This window comes from Lissotriton helveticus, chromosome 8 (assembly GCF_964261635.1).
Source record: "Lissotriton helveticus chromosome 8, aLisHel1.1, whole genome shotgun sequence".
NCBI classification, from domain to species: Eukaryota; Metazoa; Chordata; class Amphibia; order Caudata; family Salamandridae; genus Lissotriton; species Lissotriton helveticus.
Window position 1 is genome coordinate 1494635653 of NC_136069.1, and position 21010 is coordinate 1494656662.

General features: G+C 47.0%; 1 protein-coding gene across 1 annotated transcript in view; it reads right to left on the reverse strand.

The window, feature by feature from the left end:
* Positions 1 to 886: 886 nt before the first annotated feature.
* The window catches only part of PRSS23 (serine protease 23), a 54524-nt gene continuing 34400 nt past the window's right edge, over positions 887 to 21010 (reverse strand). The window contains exon 2 of the mRNA XM_078658436.1: positions 887 to 2875. Within this exon, the coding sequence (XP_078514562.1) occupies positions 1740 to 2864 (1125 nt within the window). The 5' untranslated portion in view covers positions 2865 to 2875 and the 3' untranslated portion in view covers positions 887 to 1739. The remainder of the gene's footprint in view (positions 2876 to 21010) is intronic.

Below are 21010 nucleotides of genomic sequence, written 5' to 3' on the forward strand. Positions count from 1 at the left end.
TCTGTCTCTCAGGCTCTTGACAAAGGAACTTGCAACCATCTTTTTTAATGCGCACCTCACTGGAATGATCCACCCTCAGTTCATGAGCCACTACCACTCTCAAACTGGAGTGGTGAAAGATCTAATATGCTCAATGATCAGGAAGATTTAGAGATGTACTCAGGATTAAACCAATGAATTTGGCCAACTCCCGGCCATACGTTGTTGAGGTGAAGCCGCATCATATGATGTGTTCTGTTGAAGAGCCTAGAAACAAGACAGTCTCTTGAGCCAGTTGGATAGCCAGATCATCGATAATATTTTGATGTATCTTCTCGATGTCTCTCTTAAAAATGAACAGAACAATAGATTGGATCAATGTCTTTGACTGTACCATACCTTGGCACATACCTGTGCACCACCTCCACACTCTATTCTCCTTCAAGATGCTCCAATGCCCATCTAGTAGTGCTTTCACCATTGATTGTTATCAGGAATGTAAATGGTGTACTGTAAACTCTGATGTTTCCATTATAGCTGTTCCCTCAATTCCTTGATCACCACCTGTGTAGGAGTCTAATGCAGAGGAGAGACCACGATACACCCAATGTTTGTAAACAGGTCTAAATGTGCAGGCTTCCAAAACAGATGACTTCTCTCCTTAATATCTCATAATCACCTGATTTTAAGAAGTATGTACTTACCATGAAAATACCCACTGTTGAGGTTTTACTCAACACTTAAACAGTGACAACTAGCAGTATGTCTTAACGTCATCCTAGAAGCTACATGTATAGTTTTCTCCCAGTCTGTAATTAGTATGGAGGACAGCTTGTGCTTTTAAAGTACTCACTGAACATTACAGCAACATATTGTACAGAATAACAATAGAATCAGTAGCCACATCTATAGATCCAGTAAAAATAAATATTTATAGATATCAATATATTAATGCAAAACAATTTTCATAAAGGAATGCATTTTATTTCAAAGTGTTAAGCTAAAAACAGTGGTCTGCAACCTGGGATCTGGATGTTAAAGTCATTCCTGTCTCTGCAATGAGTGAGCCCTGAGGAACAAAACAACAGCACAGAACAGACATAAAAAATGAAGAGATCAAAAACTAAAAAATGTATGAACCTGAAGCAATACCAGACGTCTTCATAAAAATAGAAAGTGCTGACAGGCACACAGAACAAAACAAAGAAATGTGAAGTTCATAAAGCATATATTGGGCATTGCGTTTGCAGACACTGCAGGTCCTGAGAACATGTTTTTCATTTAAGATAATTATCCGAAAGGCAATTTGAAACCATTGCCAGGTAATTTAGAGTTAGGCAGTGCAAAAAGCACATTACCGACATACAAATGGTAAAACAAAAAATGCAGAACGATTCCACACAATTATTTCCTTATAATGTTTCTAATATGAGTGTATAGTATCAAAACTTATAAATATTTTCATGTGCATTGTTTTGCAACAGAAAAAGGAGGATTAACCTACGGTTCTGAAACTTTGAGATTTTTGGAAAGTTTTTGCTTAATCGTGCTTTTTTTTTTTTTTTTGTCCTTTGTGTAGTTGTTTTTTTGGCAGCTTAAGTAAAGTCAGGCATTAAATATCCAGTCACTGGATCACTTTTTGTAAATTACGAGTCAAATACAAGAATTTAAAATACACTTTGGACAAACAAAGTTTGGCTCTCCCAGAACAGGAGATTAGGTCACTGAAGTGCTTTTGTTCATACTAGATGTAATTTGGATTATCCATCCCTACAGTCAGCATAGTTGCCCTTGATCCAGTAACAGATCTGCGCGTATTTCAGTGGTGTAATGCGAACGGCCACATTATAATCCTGAGGAACCCCGTTGTTGTCCACCCATTGGTTCCCTGAGAAGATTCCAATGATCTTGCGCTCCCATTTCTGCTTGGGTCTCTTCCACATTCTCACATACACCCCTGAGCCGCTGGCGCCCGGCTGGGCATCGCACTGCTGATACAGAAGGTCGTAGGTCTCATCTTTCACATCGCAGAAGCGATACACCAAGTTGCCAGGCCTGTCGTTGTCATACCCAGAGAAGTGAATCCTGCCTCCAGGAAGCTGTTTCCCTGATGGGCTAATTCCAATCTTCATGAACTTTCGCTTGTGTGGTTTCTTGAGTTCTAATAGGGCGTAGTCATAATCCATGCCAATGTCGTTTGCGTTTCCTTCAATCCAACCTTTTGGGACATGCGTCCTCTTGACACGGATCCATTGGAACTTCATTTTTTCAGGAAATGCAGGATTCATCTGATCAACTTTTTTGCCCCCATCCTTCAGTTTGGGTTTCATGAATCCCACCCTAAGTTTCTTTGCTCCTTTCACATAACTTTTGCCATCATGGATACAGTGGGCTGCGGTGAGAACATGCTTTTCTGCCACCAAAGTCCCCGTGCAGCCTGTGGACAACTTCACGGAAGTAGAAAATGGATAATTCAGCAAAAAGTCCTTGCCAAAAATACTAAATCTGCTATCTTGGCCATAAATTTGCCTTTTTGTCCGAGATCTGGCCCTCGAAGACTCACCGCCATTGTTGATGACATAAATGCCTACTTTGGTGGCGGTGCGGGTTCCATTAGAGTACAAGGTCTCATATGACAAATATTCCTTCAGTTCATTAAACGATGGCGATGGAGAATGCTTGTGACACTCAGGACCACATGATGATGCAACCTCCAAGTGCGTCTCAGCATTAAACTGTGCTTTGTCCAAATTGAAGGTAGACTGTGGAAGGATTACAGGAACTTTGTAGTTTGGCCATGTGGGCTTCCATCGGGAATTAGAGAGTACGACGTGATGGTAAGTGCATAGATAAAGAACCAGTGTTGGCACACCGCTGCCCGCCATGTTGGACACACCTAAGTTAAGCAAAAGAAAATAATTTAGAAAGGTACAATTGTGGATTAAAGCAATTATATGAGAAAACATCACATTGGTTACCAGTGGCATTCCTTCTTTTTAATGCCGCACTCTGACCTGTTGGATATTATGTCTTCCAGTGCTGAGTTCCATTGTTTTCCAGACCCCAGTTTCAGTATCTCCCAGCCCTAATGCCTACTTCAATTGTATTCTCATAGTTCACAATGCAAGCACATCTTTGTCAATATTAGAATGTGCTTGCCCACGTGACTGTCTGCCTGTACTATTGTTCATGTCTCTCTGCACTAGTGTCTGTGCATTCCTGTCTCAATATCTAACTCCCCAGTGAGTTTGCTTTCCATCTCATGTCTCTATGCCCCCAGTGTTACTGTCTCCCTACTCCTGTGTCAGTATCTCTTAGTACCAGAGTAACTATACTCCCTGTCTCATTAATAGGAGTATCTAAGCAATCTGTATTAATCCTGCCTTAACCCAAGTTCCTATCAGTCCCCATTGGCCGTCCCTCTACATTCCAATGTTACTGCCTGCTGTCCCAGTTATTCACATCACTAGTGTCTCCATGCCCCTTTTTAGGTTCTTCCTGTCAGTGTTCATTGCTCCTGTTTCCCTATCCTCAGTGTTTCTTTTAATTAGAAATGCTTCTGCATAACACCAAAAACAAATGTAGCAAAGCTACAATAGGCACACATACAGAAAGCAGAAAATATATAATTTCATGCACAAGGAGAATGTAAGTAATTAAACTCTTTTGAAAACATTTTGTTATGCATCAACCTCATTTACTCCAGTGGAAATAACCTTTATATATTGACTAGGTTGCAGTCCTCAACATTATCCAGTTTCATTATATCAACACTGTAGGAATTCTACTTTTTTTGCTTGTGCATTAAAGTGACGTGCCTTTCCATAAATATAGTAACCAATTTTGCCAATTTTGCTGATCTCACTCTCAAGGAACCCAACACCAAGAAAGCCAGTATGGTCCCAGCTCTCGCTAATAAAGGAAGTGAAACCCTTCCTCCCCGAAAACAACTTCAGAACTGCAGCTCACAACCTAAAACTCTTGATTCTGGACTCTGGCAATGTCCTGATCAATGACAAAACTTGAGTACCCCTACTCCCCCCCGCCCCAAAAGTTATTCTATGTGCCACTGCACAGCTTACCTAGAGTTTAACCCATTTACCGCGGCGGCAATTCCACCGTGGTGCGGGCGTTCTAAAGGGTTCTAAAGGGTTAAAGAGATGCGATCTCACTCATACATATACTCCAGCCCGCACCATCTTCAAAACCAACTACATCATCTACAAAGCCATCATGACTGACACCGCTGCTTATCTATCTGGCTGACAAGCTCTCGACACACTCACGGCCAGGACCCCAACAAACTGGAGATGAAGAAGTTCAAAAAAGAAAAAATATAGCATGCCACCACCATCTTTGCACCCAGTGTCTGAATTAACATCATGATGTACTAACAGTTTACTTGCACTCCTAGAAACCAGCTAACCCTTTATTCACATGTTGTCTGTGTCCTTGCCTTAAGAACTGTAAAGCACTCTTTTTCCTTTCACTTAGGTTCCCACCATACAAATGCACATAAATACAGATAATTTCCCTGTGTGTCTGTCATAAGAATCCACAAAGTGTGCAAGCAGTATTAAAGTCAATAAATCAATCAATCAAACAATCAGGGGTTGGTAAAGTGCGCTACTCACCCGTGAGGGTCTCAAGGCCCTGGCGAAGGGAAAGAGTGTGGGGGGCTGCTCCGGTCAGTCGAAAAGCCAGGTCTTAAGTGCCCGTTTTGAGGTTTGCAGGGTTGGAGAGTGTCTTATGTCCAATGGGAGAGAGTTCCAAGCTGTGGTTGCGGTGTAAGAGAAAGCTCTCCCTCCAGCTCTGCTCCGGCGAACGCGGGGGACCTCTGCCAATGCGAGGTCGGCTGAGCAGAGGTTCCTTTTGGGAGCGTGGAAACTCATTCAGTTGTTGAGGTATTTGGGTTCGATGTTGTTGAGGGATTTGAAGGCGTGCATGAGTAGTTTGTAGGTAACTCTTTTTTCCACGGAAAGCCAGTGGAGTTCTCGCAGGTGTGGAGTCATGTGCTCGTGGCGCGGTAACCCTAGTATGAGCCTGGCGACTGCGTTTTGGATGATTTGGAGTTTGCGTGGTAGAGCTTTGTTGATTCGGGCGTAAAGTGAGTTGCCGTAGTCGAGACGGCTGGTGATGAGCGCATGTGGGACGGTTTTTCTGCAGTCCGGGGGGATCCACTTGAAAGTTTTGCGTAGGATCCGGAGGCAGTTGAAACTGGTGGAGGAGATGGCATTGATTTGACAGTTCATGGAGAGGGAGGACTCGAGGATTATGCAGAGGTTGCGAGCGTGATCCATCGGGGTGGGGGGCCCAAGGGCGGGAGGCCACCAGGTGTCGTTCCAAATGGATGGCCGGGCCCGAAGATGAGCACCTCTGTCTTTTCGGAGTTCAGTTTGAGGCAGCTGTCTTTCATCCATCTGGCCACGTTTGTCATTCCTTCCTGGAAGCTGATTCTGGTGTCTTCGGGTTTGCTGGTGAGTGAGAGAATGAGCTGGGTGTCGTCCGCATAGGATACGATGCTGAGTCCGTGCTGTCTGACGATGGCGGCGATGGGGGCCATGTATATGTTGAACAGAGTAGGGCTCTGAGAGGATCCGCAAACGATGTCAGTGGGTTCGGAGAGAAAGGGGGGAGTATGACCCTCTGAGTTCTGTCGGAGAGGAAGGATCGATTCCAGTTGAGGGCGTCGCCCTCAAGTCCTGCGTCACGGAGCCTGGTGGTTAGTGTGCGGTGTGAGACGGTGTTGAATGCAGCTAGGAGGTCAAGGAGGATGAGGTCTGCGGTGTGTCCCTGGTCGAGAAGCATACGTATGTCATCGGTGGTGGCGATCAGTGCAGTCTCTGTGCTGTGGTTGCACCGGAACCCGGATTGGGAGGGGTCCAGGATGCAGTTATCTTCTATGAACGTGTTTACGAGCCTTTCTGTGACTTTGGCCACGAAAGGGAGGAGGGAGATAGGTTGGTAGTTCTTGAGGTCAGCTGGGTCGGCCGATGGTTTTTTGAGGAGGGGCTTCACTTCTGCGTGTTTCCAGTCCCCTGGGCAAGTCCCCGATGCCAGGGAGGAGTTGATGGTACGGGCGATGGCTGCGGAGGCTCTGCGGAAGATGTGCGGGGGCAGGAGTCCATCGGGGCTCCTGAGCGAGTTTTCTTCATGATGGTGGTGATGAGTTCAACGGATGCTGGGGTCCAAGTGGTGATAGTAGGTTTGGTGGTGGTGGTGGTAGTGGGGGTGCAGGTCATGATAGGCTTGTTGAAATTTTCATAGAGAGTCATGGTCTTCTGGTGGAAGAAGGTGCTGAGCTTGTTGCACAGATCTTGGGAGTATGTGATGTCCAAGACTTCGCATAAGGGCTTGGTCAGCTGTTTAATGATGTAGAATAGTTCGCTATTGTTGGCAGCATTGTTGTTAATCTTTTCCCTGATGAACTTTCTTTTGGTCTCTCTGATCAGCTGGTGATAGTTCTTCATGGCGATCTTGTGGTCGGTGTGGGCTTCGGTGGTCTTCTGGTTCCTCCAAGATTTCTCGAGACGCCTGCAGGTGCGTCTGGACTCGAGGAGTTCGGTGGTGAACCAGGCGGCTTTGACCGGACGTGCAGTGGAAGACTGCGGAGAGTAGCCAGCTTGTCTGCACAACTGGTGATCCACCGGTGGAGTTGCTTGGCAGCGGCGTCGGTGTCAGCGGTGTCTGAGGGGGGCTCGAGGAGGAGGGTGGCGTTGAAAAGGTCTTCGGTAATCTTGCCCCAGTTCCGTCGGGGCGGGCACGGGGCTTGTTTGGGTGCGGTGCTGGATCTGAAGGTGAAGTGGATGCACTGGTGGTCTGTCCAGGAGCGATGGGTCGTGTGGGTGAACCTGATGACCCTTCGGCGAAGATGGGGTCCAGCGTGTGCCCCGCGATGTGGGTGGGAGTATTGACCAGTTGCTTGAGTCCTAGGTTGGCAAGATTTTCAAGTAGCACTTTGGAGTCGGGGTCCCGGAGGTTTTCGAGGTGGAAATTGAGATCTCCAAGCAGGATGTAGTCCGTGGACGTGATGGCGTGGGCTGCGGCGAGTTCCGTGATGGCGGTGGTGGGTTGTGTGCGGGGACCAGGTGGCCTGTAGATGAGCGTGCCCCGAAGCGTAGTTCTGGGGTTGGTGTGTATCTGGAAGTGGAGGTGTTCTAGGTTGGGAAGAGTGCAGCTAGGACTGGAGGAGGAGAGTTGGATGGAGGCTTTGTGTGCGATGGCGAGGCCTCCCCCTGGGTGGTTGGGGCGGTCTATCCTCTTGAGTTTGTATCCGTCTGGTATGGCTGTGGAGATGTCTGGCCCGGAGCTGGCGGTAGTCCAGGTCTCAGTGAAGAATGCGACGTCCGGGCGAGGGTGTCGAGTAGGTCCCATATCTCTATGGCGTGCCGGTGCAGGGATCGTACGTTGAGGAGGATGCAGTTGATGGTGTTTGCAGGCTTGGTGGTAGGCGGCACTTTGCTGGCTAATGACATGACGTCCTTGGGGAAGGTGCTTCTGCAGAGAGCGCCCGAGAAGGCTCCATGTGTGTTGCTTGGTGAGGCTTGTATGCAGTCGTCGTGGCGGCCGGGTTGGAGTGCGAGAAGGATGGCGGGTGTGTAGCGGTGGCGGACTGGAGGACCAGGGGTCCTGGCGCTGGGCGTGGTCCAGGCACGGAGGGGCGCAGACGGGCTTGCTTTAGGCGCGCCCACTGCGCGCGATAGCTCAGCAGTCGCCGCTATGAAGGGGAGGGGGCGGGAGACTGGAGGGGGGCGGGGCTAAGAGGAAAAGATCACCGGGGCTCGGGGGCGGCAAGGCGCTACAGCGCTTAAGACAAACAATCAGGCAGATAAAAGAAAAACAGACACGGAGCACACAAGCACACAACACGCACTGTCAGAGCGCGAAAAAACCAATTAAGCTGAAAACCTGTTGCAGAGTCGGGCGCAAGGCTCGAACTCTGCTGCTGGGCTGGATGCGGCGGAAAACTTCTGGCGGAGCTTCCGGGGAGCGTGCTGTCTGGCCGAAGTCAGAACAGCACACCAACTTCAAATAAGTAATGTCAGCAGTAGATTTGTTTTACATCGCCTACATGTGTGGAAAAACACTTGTACATGGCCTGAAAACAGCTATATGGCACTGCAGGCTAAAAAAAGAAATACTGTTATACATGTGATTTTTTTGTCGCAAAAGAGGGAGCAGACACGTAGAAACCAGTTGACTAAATGAGAAAGATGGGGGTGCAGGTCAGGAAGTGAGCGGTTCCCAGCACAGATATTAGGAATGTCCGTATATTGTTCTTTGTCAGACTGCAGTTCTTACTACCACTCAAACTGAAGAACATGCAGGCCCAATTCCACAAGGGTTCTTAAAGGTGCCACGTCAAGCGAAGCATTTATTTAGTTTGATGTTTATTCCTTACTTCAGGGCAGTCTCAAAACTGACTGACAATCCCTTTAAATTTTGGAATCTGATGTGGACACATGTTCATAGATGGTCCGCATTGTGAGAACCAAGCAGGAAACATAGGGCCACATGCATCCAGCATTTTTCTGGTCCCAAACGGGCCGATTCACAGAATCAGCACGTTTGCGACCGGAAATAGGCCTTTTCCGATAGATCAAAGGCTTTGAATTCGCAAATTAGGTAATCGCAACTTTTTGTGATTACCTAAATTGGGAATGCAGTCAGGGAATCACAATTTGTGACTCTCTAATGCCGAAGCATCAAGCCTTTCCTAAATGCAAACTGTGCATTGAGGAAATGCTAATTACCATCAACTTGAAGTTGATGGTAATTTGCGCATGCTTTGAAAAATGCACAAAAGTGCATTTTTTAAGTGATGTTTAGCACACACATGCCTTAGGGCTTGTGTTTGCTGCACATGTGCATACTTATCTTTTTTGAGGTGTGCATCAGGGGGGCCTTAGGCCCCCTGGCACCCTTGGAATTGCATTTTGCAATTTGAGATTACCAATTTGGTAATCGCAATTTGTGAATGCATTCCCATTCATTCCTATGGGCCTATTGGCCGATAGGAATTAACGGAGTGATATTACCTAATAGCGATTCGCAATTTGCGAATCACTATTAGGTAATGTTTGGAAATCGCAATTTATTTTGCGATTCCTACATGCATAAGGAATTGCAATTCCTAAATAGAGATTCCTTAAAAATTGCCATTTAGGAATCGGAATTCCTTCTGTTGATGCATGGGGCATATAACCTCTAATTCAAAAAAAGCTGGAAGGGTTTCATTTGCTCCCATTTCTGAACAAGTGAGATGTCCTCACTAAGTTCAAATCTGGCAAAAAAAGTGTAAAAAAAAACCAAGGGCGCATCTATTCTACACATTTTTAACATTGCTGCATACCTGCGAGTTCTTTCAATTTGAATAAATGTGCCTCCTTAGTTTAGCTCCACATTGTAAGCTGTTTTACACTTTGACTCATAAACTCCCTTCTTTTCTGGCACCACAGCAGGAGAAAAGGACAATGCAATTTGTTTCTCCCTTTCTGAGTTTTTACACTTTGGAATATCTCTACAGCTAAGTTTTTAATTTGCCATTTTTAAGCCTCGCCGGACAGAGCTTTCGCTGTCTAGTACGAGAGATCGTGTCATCAATACATCAAAACGAAGTATCCAGAGGTATAAAGAGAGAGCCAGCCTTGGGTCAGCCATCAGCAGCCATTGGCCTTCATGTGAATTTGATGGGTTGTCATTGCCTGGAAGGGCTGTTTGTCAATGCCATGGCATTTCCAGGAGGATTATTTTGCCTCATTTGTGTTCCCATTACATTTTGGTGCTGGGTTCAAGTAGTCATTTTGTTAAACTGCAGAACCAACATAAGATGTAGCTTGAAATTGAGGACCAATGTGTGTCCTTTGGTACATGTACATCGCCTATACAATAAGGGTTTAATTGCTGATTCATTGCTTTACTACCTGCTGTTTGGATGCCTATGTCACCATAAATAAAACCATAGTGCTATTCCCCAATCATCCTCGAGTATTCATTAGGTCGCGCCTAGGCACAGGCATGCGCTGTCTGGAAGACCTGCTGTAATCACTATACAAAGTGTATTCCCGCCTGCTACTTGGCATTGGTTAACTCCTGTGTCACTCGTTTGCTGGCTTCTCATTGGTTGGCGCTCCCGATACATCACTTCCATTTTTTGGTCAGGAGCACCGCTCAACTACGGTTTCCGTAGGCAGTACGATCGCGGGCGGATTCCGACCGCCGGCCAGGCGGTTGCGATCCGGCCGCGATCAACAGCCTATTTACCCACCACCACATTAGCATGGCGGTAGGTACAGCGGTGGACGGAAAGTCCATCGGCCGCTTTTCCGCCAGCCGAGCGGAAAAGGCACACAATATGGTGGCGGTGACTTGCAGTTACCGCCATCCATATTATGATGCATGTGGTGTGCATGCCTTTCCATGGCGGAGACTCCGCCATGGAAAGGCATGCGGTGAATGACATTGGGTGCCCGATGGAGGCCCCCATGGGGGTGCGTGGCTGCACTGGGGTGTACCTATGGTATCCCCCTTCATTGCCATACACAAGGTGGTATGTAAAGCAACAGAGGTCCTTGACAATTTTATGTAAGAACTTGAATTGATTATAGGCCAAGATCTGCACTATAATGATAAGGGGTCCAGCCGGACCCTGTTTATTAATCAATGTACAATAGAAGGGAGATTTCAAAGCACAAAAAATTACAGTGGGACGCAATCCTGCATCCAGTACACAAAACAATAAAACATGACAAACAATATTTACAAAAGTGTATCTCAGGCAAAGTTAGAAAACTAGTGAGACTCTAATAAAGTAACAGAATCAATCTAGCTGTGCTCATGTAGTACAACACAGTTGGGTCACACGATGGAGAGCTAGTGCATAACTACATCAACTGTCGACGGCATTTCGATCCCATTAAAAATGAAGGATCATTATCAGGACTGACAATGTTTGCCTGAATTATAAACCTGGACAATTGTACAACTGTACTTGGTTGTCCAAGGCGTCTGGTGTTGGGCATTCCAAGCCAAGGGATGGTTCTATGCCTAAGTTGAAGGCAAAAGGGACAGGCATCCAAAGGTTTAGCCGATCATCATGGTGTCGGACAAATTACGTGCCGGGGGTCGTGGATGGCCCAGGAGCAAAGGAGGGGGATCGACACTGTGGTCGTATCTGCAATTCCACCGGTGGGGTACTGTATTCATTGACCGGGAACCGCTCTAAGGAATTAGTGTCTGAACCTAATAGTCCAGATCACGGATCCATGCGGGGCAGGATCACGCCGGTCAGAGGAACCTGGTGGTAGGCATCGCGCGATGCCTGTCACGTTGTGCATTGCAATGCTCAACATGCTCCCTTAACATTGCGGCGGGTGCTGTTTACAGACCGCCCGCCGCTATGTTAATGGCAAGAATGCGCCCGCCAGTGTGGCGGGCGCATCCTAATTGGCATTGTGAGAACGCCGCACCGCTGGCGGTCGGTCCCGTTTACCGTTACGGTGGCAGGCAGGCAAAGTCCGCCCGTCATCGTTATGGGGCCCTAAGTGTTTATATCCTCTTCGCTGCGCGCGACGGCCAATGGCCGTCACGAGCACTACCTCGGTAGTGCTGTGCACGTCCGTTGGCCGACGCGGCTGTGGCCTCTCTTCAGCTCGCCCACCTCCATGTTTGTCATTACTTCCAGCATACTTACACTCTCAGTGTGTCACCCTTCTTTTTTATGAGCGCCATGCTTTATATTTCAGTTGCAGCTTCAGGGCTGCATCTCCCTGCGCCTTTCCATCGCCAGCGACATATCACAGCAGTCTGCGAGCCCCGTGGTAACCATGTTGTTCCTGCTTACATTTCACACGCTTTACTTGATCTTGCATTCCCTATCACTGTTTGCTTTTGCCAGGATGTTGTTACTTTTTTTCAGGCAGCATATTACTCTTATCTCTTTCTTTTTTTTTATTTTTTTTATTTTTTATTGAACATAGCAATGGATAATCAATGGTACAGAACATCTTTTCATTTTTCATTTTCAATTATCATTTCAATAATTTAAAAGGCTTTAAAAAAAAATATATATATATATGTATATATATATATCAGACATGAGACACAAAAATTAGGAGGAGGCGAAAAAATTCATCAAACACAGAAAGGGAATACAATCAACAATTTTATCAAGAAGGGTCTGTGCAAAATCCGCAATCTATAAAGTGGCACTGCAAAGAAGTGCAAAAACCTGCAATAAAGTGCTACTGCAAGTGCAAAAAGCTATAATAAAGTGAAATCTAGAAAGTGCTAGTGCAGTCGAATGTAAAAACCCTTTCCTTATCTCCATCCTTCTTTTTCAACTCATCCCTGCTTTAATTGTTCCAAATCCCCAAAATACTTCCAATTCCTTTCAAACCTCCTAATAGAACCTACTCTGCCCGCGTATGCTTTTTCAAAAAGACAGGTTCTCCTCATCTTATTGAACCATTTTATCAGTGATGGAATTTCCCTTGATTTCCAATTTTGTAGTATTAAAGAGCGAGCAACCGCACATGATATAAATATAAATACCTCTTCAGATTTGTTAAACCTGCTCCTGTCCTTGCTTATACCGAAAAAGGCCGCTTCTACCATAGGCAAAAATGATTTTCCAATGGCCAATTCAATTTCCGCAAATATCTCTTTCCAGAAAGACTCCAGCATCGGGCAGGCAAAAAAGATGTGATACCATCCTCCCTGACCATGTGCTAAGCATCTAAAACACTTATTTCCTGTTCCAGGAAACATTCTTTCCATAGCCTCAGGCGTATAATAAGCTAGCCAACGGGACAAAAAGGCCATCCTCTTATAGTTAGCAGCATGCAAAGATTTGTTTCCCAGTAAACAGAGAGCCTCCCAATCTTTCAAAGAGAAAATGCACTGGGTTGAGAGACTTACTTTATTCAAATGTTTATCAATCAATGGGGATTGACCCGAGCAGTGGAGCAATTTATACCACTGCCCTATCCCGCTGCTCTTCCTTCCGTAAAGGGTATTTAGTACGTTATTAGGGGCATTCAACAGGCCACTTACATCCTTTTTGATAAAATAAATAACCTGTAGATATTCAAAAAAAGACGGTCGCCTTAGATTGTTCGTTCTAGTTACCACCTCTTGCCAGCTAATAACCCTATTTTGGACTAGCAAGTCTCTCAACTCCCAAAACCCACACACTTCCCATTTTTTAATCTTAGACAAACTTAATGGAAGGCCTATTTTGCTACATTCAGACAAACTTAGATACTGGGAACCATCAGAACCATGTTTTTTTAAAATCAGCAGCAAACGCGTTGTATATTCTTTCAACGTCTTATACCTCGATTTTTTAGGAAGCTTTGCGGTCTTTAAGAAAATTGGGATTTGGGAACCTGCTTCTTGTACCATTTTCTCCAAGAAAAAATTATCTCTTGTCTGATAAACCCTCAAAAGACCTGCCACTATGTAAAAAAAAGCAGCTTCCTAATATGTCTTTAGGTGGGGTAACGCTAACCCTCCCTGATCTATTGAGAGTTGTACCGCCGGGAGCTTAATTCTCGGAATTTTATTGCCCCAGATAAATCCTCTTAACATTGTTTCTAACTCTTTAAAAAAAACAAATTAATTTTTAGCGGTACATTAGTAAACAAAAATATAAGTAAAGGCAGGACTGACATTTTAACCATTGACACCCTGCCAATCACTGACAATGGAAGCAAAAGCCATTTATCTAACAGGTGCTTAATTTTATTTTTCATTCTGATGTAATTCAGGCCAAAAAGCCTATCATACTCTGCAGTTACAAAAATACCCAGATATCTAATTGGGTCCTTTCTTGCAGCTTGGACCTGCAAGAAACTAGGGAGAAACCCTATATCTGTATTTAAAGCAAGGACTTCAGTTTTTTTAGCATTTAGCTTATATCCCCCGATCTTTTCATAAGCTTTAAACTCTTTCAATAAGTTCTCAACTGCCTTCTTTTCAGGAGCTAGATAAAGGATAATGTCATCGGCAAATAGTTTTAGTTTAGACATGCCGATGATAGGGGGCAAAATAGCCGCATTATCCCTAATCCTTGCCACCAAGGGCTCAATAAAAAAAGGTAAAAAGCAAGGGGGATAAGGGACAGCCCTGCCTAGTGCCCCTTGTTACATTAATCCTCCCGGCCTGTTTCGCATTAATTATTACCTGAGCAGATGCTCCAGCATATATATTATGTAGCATCTTAACTATTTGCGCCGGGAATCCAAATTGGCCGAGAGAATAAAATAGGGCTTCCCAATTCACCAAGTCGAATGCCTTTTCGGCATAGATCATTAAAATGCAAGCTGGCACCAAATTGGCATTCAGATAGTCCAATGCCTGAATTAGATATTCCGTATTTGTGGCCATATAGCGCTGCAATAAACCCAGTCTGATCATGATGGATTACTTCCTGGGCTGCCAGAACAAATCTTTCTGCCCATATCTTCATGAACATTTTGTAGTCTGAGTTCAAAAGGCTGATTGGCCTGTATGAATTTACATCATCCTTATTTTTATCTTATTAGTGTCTGAACCTAATAGTCCAGATCACGGATCCATGCGGGGCAGGATCACGCCGGTCAGAGGAACCTGGTGGTAGGCATCGCGCGATGCCTGTCACGTTGTGCATTGCAATGCTCAACATGCTCCCTTAACATTGCGGCGGGTGCTGTTTACAGACCGCCCGCCGCTATGTTAATGGCAAGAATGCGCCCGCCAGTGTGGCGGGCGCATCCTAATTGGCATTGTGGGAACACCGCACCGCTGGCGGTCAGTCCCGTTTACCGTTACGGTGGCAGGCGGACAAAGTCCGCCCGCCATCGTTATGGGGCCCTAAGTGTTTATATCCTCTTCGCTGCGCGCGACAGCCAATGGCCGTCACGAGCGCTACCTCGGTAGTGCTGTGCACGTCCATTGGCCGACGCGGCTCTGGCCTCTCTTCAGTTCGCCCACCTCCATGTTTGTCATTACTTCCAGCATACTTACACTCTCAGTGTGTCACCCTTCTTTTTTAAGAGCACCATGCTTTATATTTCAGTTGCAGCTTCAGGGCTGCATCTCCCTGCACCTTTCCATCGCCAGCGACATATCACAGCAGTCTGCGAGCCCCGTGGTAACCATGTTGTTCCTGCTTACATTTCACACGCTTTACTTGATCTTGCATTCCCTATCACTGTTTGCTTTTGCCAGGATGTTGTTACTTTTTTTTCAGGCAGCATATTACTCTTATCTCTTTCCTCATAACCTATTTCCCATTTATTTGTTCACCAGCGCCACAAGGTTCATGTTCAAGTTCAAAAATTTGTATAGCGCACTACTCACCCAGAGGGTCTCAAGGCGCTTGGGGGGAGGGGGGGTACATTACTTATCGAATATCCATGTTTTTAGTTGCTTTCTGAAGGAGAGGTGGTTCTGTGTAAGGCGGAGGTGGGTGGGGAGAGAATTCCAGGTTTTGGCCGCTAAGTAGGAGAAGGATCTTCCCCCCATGGTGGATCTATGGATGCGCGGAATTGCGGCGAGGGCTTGATTGGACGATCGTAGTTGGCGGGTGGGGGTGTAGAAGGACAGTCGCGTGTTGAGGCATTCGGGTCCTAGGTCGTAGAGGGCTTTGTGTGCGTGGGTGAGGAGACGGAACGTTATTCTCTTGTTGACGGGGAGCCAGTGGAGGTCTTTCAAGTGTCCGGAAATGGAGCTTGACGGGGGATGTCTAGTATGAGTCTGGCTGATGCATTTTGGATGCGTTGGAGTTTTTTCTGTAGTTTGGCTGAGGTTCCGGCATAAAGGGTGTTTCCGTAATCCAGTCGGCTTGTGACCAGTGCGTGGGTGACCGTCTTTCTTGTTTCGGTGGGGATCCAGCGGAAGATTTTTTTGAGCATGCGTAGGATGTTGAAGCATGATGATGAGATGGCGTTGACTTGTCTGGTCATCGAGAGGGAGGAGTCCAGGATGAAGCCCAGGTTACGTGCGTGGTCCGTAGGTATGGGTGCGGTTCCCAGGGCCGGTGGCCACCATGAGTCGTCCCAGGCAGCGGGGGATGAACCTAAGATGAGGACTTCGGTTTTGTCCGAGTTCAGTTTTAAACGGCTGTTCTTCATCCACTCGGCTACTTCTTTCATTCCTTCGTGTAAGTTGGTTTTGGCGGAGTTTGGGTCTTTGGTGAGGGAGAGGATCAGCTGGGTGTCGTCTGCGTAGGAGATGATGTTGAGGTTGTGTTGGCGTGCGATGGATGTAGGGGACTCATGTATATGTTGAAGAGGGTGGGACTGAGTGATGATCCTTGTGGTACGCCGCAGATGACTTCGGTGGCCTCTGATCTAAAAGGGGGGAGGCGGACTCTCTGGGTTCTTTCGGCGAGGAACGAGATGATCCAGTCTAATGCTTTTCCTTGTATTCCGACGTTGCTGAGGCGTTGTATGAGGGTGCTGTGGCAGACTGTGTCGAAGGCTGCGGAGAGGTCAAGTAGGATGAGGGCAGCTGTTTCTCCGTTGTCCAGTAGAGTTCGAATGTCGTCTGTTGCTGCGATGAGGGCGGTTTCGGTGCTGTGTTTGGCTTGGAAGCCGGACTGTGAGGGGTCGAGGGATTTGTTGGATTCGAGGAAGGCGGCGAGCTGACTGTTGACGGCTTTCTCAATGACTTTGGCAGGGAATGGGAGGAGCGAGATGGGGCGGTAGTTCTTGAGTTCAGTGGGGTCTGCTGTGGGTTTCTTCAGAAGGGCGCTGAGTTCGGCATGTTTCCAGCTTTCCGGGAAGGTAGCGGAGTTGAAGGAGCAGTTGATGACGTCACCGAGATGGGGTGCGATAATTGAGTCTGCTTTGTTGAAAATGTGGTGGGGACATGGGTCGGTTGGCGATCCCGAGTGGATGGAGTTCATCAGGCGGACGGTGTCTTCAGTGGTTATTGGGTTCCAGGCGCAAAGGTTGTTAGAGGGCGGTTTTGGTTCGGGGGTGGGTGGAGTGGACTGGTCTTCGGACTGGGTTCCAAAGCTGTTATGTATGTCGGCGATTTTGTTGTGGAAGACTGAGGCTAGGGAGTCGCAGAGGTCTTGGGAGGGAGTGATGTCGTTGGTGCCGGCGGTGGGGTTGGTAAATTCTTTGACGATGTTGAATAGTTCCTTGCTGTTTTGGGCGTTGTTGTCAAGGCGATCCTTGAATGCTGATTTCTTGGTGGATCGGATCAGTTGGTGGTGTTTGCGGGTGGCGTTCTTGAAGGTGGCCAGGTTGTTAGTGGTTGGGTTTTTTCTCCAGGCTTTCTCGAGGGTACGGCAGAGCTTCTTGGATTTCTTAAGGTCATCGTTGAACCAGGGGGCTTTTTTGCTACCTTGCTTGATATGATGGTTTTTCAAGGGTGCTAGTTCGTCTGCGCTGTGGGTGATCCATTGTGTGAGGTTGGTGGCTGCTTGGTTTGGGTCCGATGATTTGGCAGGAGGGTTTTGGTGAAGTGATGTGAGGAGCTGGTCGGTTGTAATTTTGTTCCAGTTTCTTCGGGGAATAGGTTGTGGGTTGTGGTCTTTTTGTAGTTGAAGTGAACGCAACTGTGGTCCGTCCAGTGGAGAGCTGTGGTGTGATTGAAGGAGATGTGCTTGCTGGAGGTGAAGATTGGGTCGAGCGTGTGTCCGGCATAGTGGGTGGGGGTATTGACAAGTTGTTCGAGTCCGAGGTTGGTCAGGTTGTCCAGAAGGGTGGTGGTGTTGCTGTTGTTTTTATTTTCCAGGTGGAAGTTGAGGTCTCCCAGTAGCATGTAGTCCTTTGAGGGGAGGGCGTGTGGGCTGATGAAGTCAGTGATGTCTTCGCTGAATTGTGTGCGGGGTCCTGGTGGTCTGTACATGAGGGTGCCTCTGAGTGTGGTCTTGGGGTCGGTGTGGATCTGGAAGTGAAGGTGTTCGGCAGTAGCGAGGTAATCGTCGGAATTGGTCGTGATGCGGATGGTGTTCTTATGGACGATGGCGATGCCTCCTCCTGTTTGGTTGGTGCGGTCCTTTCGGATGATCTTGTAGCCGTCCGGGATGGCTATGGCGATGTCGGGAGCTGATGAGGTGTTCATCCAGGTTTCTGTAAGGAAGGCGACGTCCGGCGATGTAGTGTCGAGTAGGTTCCAGAGTTCAATGGCGTGTCTGTGGACCGAGCGGGTGTTGAGCAGGATGCACTTTAGGTGGTTAGTGTCGGAGCTCTGTTTGGAGTTTGTGGATTTGTTGTGGGTCCTGATGCAGGCGAATTTGCAGGAGTGGCAGGTGAAGGGTCCATGGGTGTGTCCTGGTGCGGCATGGTAGCAGTTTGGTGGGCGGCCGGGGTTAAGGGCTGAGAGGGTTGCGGCGTTGTATGTAATGCAGGCGGAGATGATTTTGCGGGGGCCAGGGGGTCTGGCGCTGGGCGCGGTCCAGGCGCGGACGGGCGTAGACGGGCTTACCTTTGGTGCACCTTCGGCACGCATGGGGCGCTTCCGCTGCGTGTGAACGCTGCGCGCTAAAGCATCTGTCATATGTGGATAGTGGAGGGGGCGGGGGCGAGGGAGGAGCAGCTGGGAGGCGGGAGCGGGGTGGAGAGCCGGGCAGGGAGGCAGAACAACAAACAACAAAATGGCAGCAAGCCAAAAGCCTAACAGGACGAGATAGGGGCAAAACTTTGATAATGGCTATGAAATGGCCAGTGGCACCGGCAGAACCAGGTACAAATTAGCAACTCAGGCAAAGGCAGCAAAGCACAACCGAATGTCTATGAATGCGCACCTCAGCAACACAGCGCTATGATATAAATGCAAACAGCGTTACTATATCAATGCAATCAGCAATCAGGCACAAATTATATGCCAAACAGAGCCTGGAGCAGCGTGAGGAGCGACCACTTCTGATGAGCTCAGGACGGTCACAGCGCTTGCACAGGAGGGTCGAGCCTAAACTTACAGAGGGAGGGAGGAGCAGCTGGGAGGTGGGAGCGGGGTGGAGAGCCGGGCAGGGAGGCAGAACAACAAACAACAAAATGGCAGCAAGCAAAAGCCTAACAGGACGAGATAGGGGCAAAACTTTGATAATGGCTATGAAATGGCCAGTGGCACCGGCAGAACCAGGTCACACCAATGACGATAGCGCAATGAAAATATGATGACTCCACTGCAAATGCAAAAGTAAAAAACACTCATTCTCAACGCCAACAGCTCTAACTTTAACAAATGCAAGACATATTGCATTGCAAATGCTTATTTGTTTTACTTAGCTGTCATGATTCCAGGTGGTGGATTTACAGAATTTTTTGGCTCACAAAGTAAAGATGTAAGGGCCCATAGGTTTTCCTAAAGCTGCATCAAGACTACTGCCCATTTTGAGTTTTAAGCTCACCACTTACACCGCAAACTTCATAGACTCTCTCAATTTTAATACACTCACCTAGCGTACAGCTTAACTATGCTAACTTGGTCTATTAAGTCACGTGTCGCTCTGTGGGACTTTGCGCCAACGGCACATCCCGTGGGTGGCACATGGACGTTCCCACGCTATCACCCATGTTTTGGTTTTTTACACAAAGTCCTGCACATGCATGCACAAGACAGGTGAAATGTTTTTATTTCCACAAACTTTTCGAACTTTGCATGTGTGCTGTACAATACAACACACCTATAAAGTGGGAAAAGTTTTCAAGTTTGTCTAGCCATATTTCATTGTACTGGAAAATCAGCCTTACATTAAAAAAAAACTATGCTAAACGTCACACACACCACACCTGTGCAATGTTGTACAAAGGTATGTGCATGGCCAAGGCAGCCTAATTGTGCGCCTGAGAAGAGTTCAACAGCGTCATATGCACTCGCCTGCTCGCTCTCTTTAACGCAACGCGGGCAACAATGATGGTTGCTACACTGAGCTGTGTGAAATAACAGAAAATATACCCCTAGTGACTAGCAGAAAGAAGCCTACAGCTAAGCGCACTTCTGTCATGTTACCTCTTCTTCCTGCCTATTTTGAATATTTTCTCTTGTTGCCCTGCGGGTGTACTTTGTTTTGTCATGCTACTACAGCCTGTTGATTTAGATACGATTTCTCACGTCTATTACTGTACATGCTGACCACTAGAGGGCAGCGTTGGCCAAGTATAGCAGGCAGCCGGCCTTACTGCCTGTCGCTCAACTGCTCTGCAATTCTGTCCACTGGTTGCAGAGGCCTCTGGAATGTGAGTCTTGCTGGCTCAGTGTCATAAGGAAAGCTTCTATTTAATATGCTCTAGCACCAGCCAATACAATATTATTTCTACAACTTTTGTCCATGCGTTTTAGAGCTTTAAACCTCACTCTGGCCACACATCAACAAGTGTGCGCAAACAACATTTCACACAAGCAGCTGGGTTTATCTGCTTATTCAAATCCTATTAAATATACTAAATAAATTGTTTTTCGTGCAAAAGTTTTAGACACCCGCCAGTAATCGGAAGCCAGGTCTGGGCTGTGCTAATTGCCACAGCTTTAAAGCTTTAAGCAATTAATTGGGGCTTAGGCTTACAAAGTAGAGGCTAAGAACATGGTGTTTACGTCACGGTCAAAATGCATTTTCATAACTCATTTTACTTCAAATATTTTAATTTCTATTTTAGTTGTGTATAACTGATTCAATGCCTTGTAATCTAACTCGGTCTGTGGGGCCCTAGCAAAGCAAAATAAAAACTGTAATTGAATCTGAGTTGATTTTTGTCCTTGGACTACTGAAGAAACAAAAATTTAAATGCCTTCCTATCACAGGCTGGAGCTGCAATGCAACGTCACCGGATGTTTTCTGACACCGAAACTGATCGACACAGTTGTTTGTGACTGGTGCCCCAAAGCCAAAGAAGGTTATTTCATTCCAACAGACTAACCAAGGCCCTCATTATGATGTCAGGAGGACCGCCACCAACGGCCCGTCGGTGGCGGTCTACCCGATATCCAGGGCAACGGTCCGACTGGCGGACTAAGTTACCGACGGTCAGAGTGCAGCGAGCTGGGGGAAAGACCACCCCCTCCAACAGGCTTAAGGAGTCCGCCGGGGTGGCGG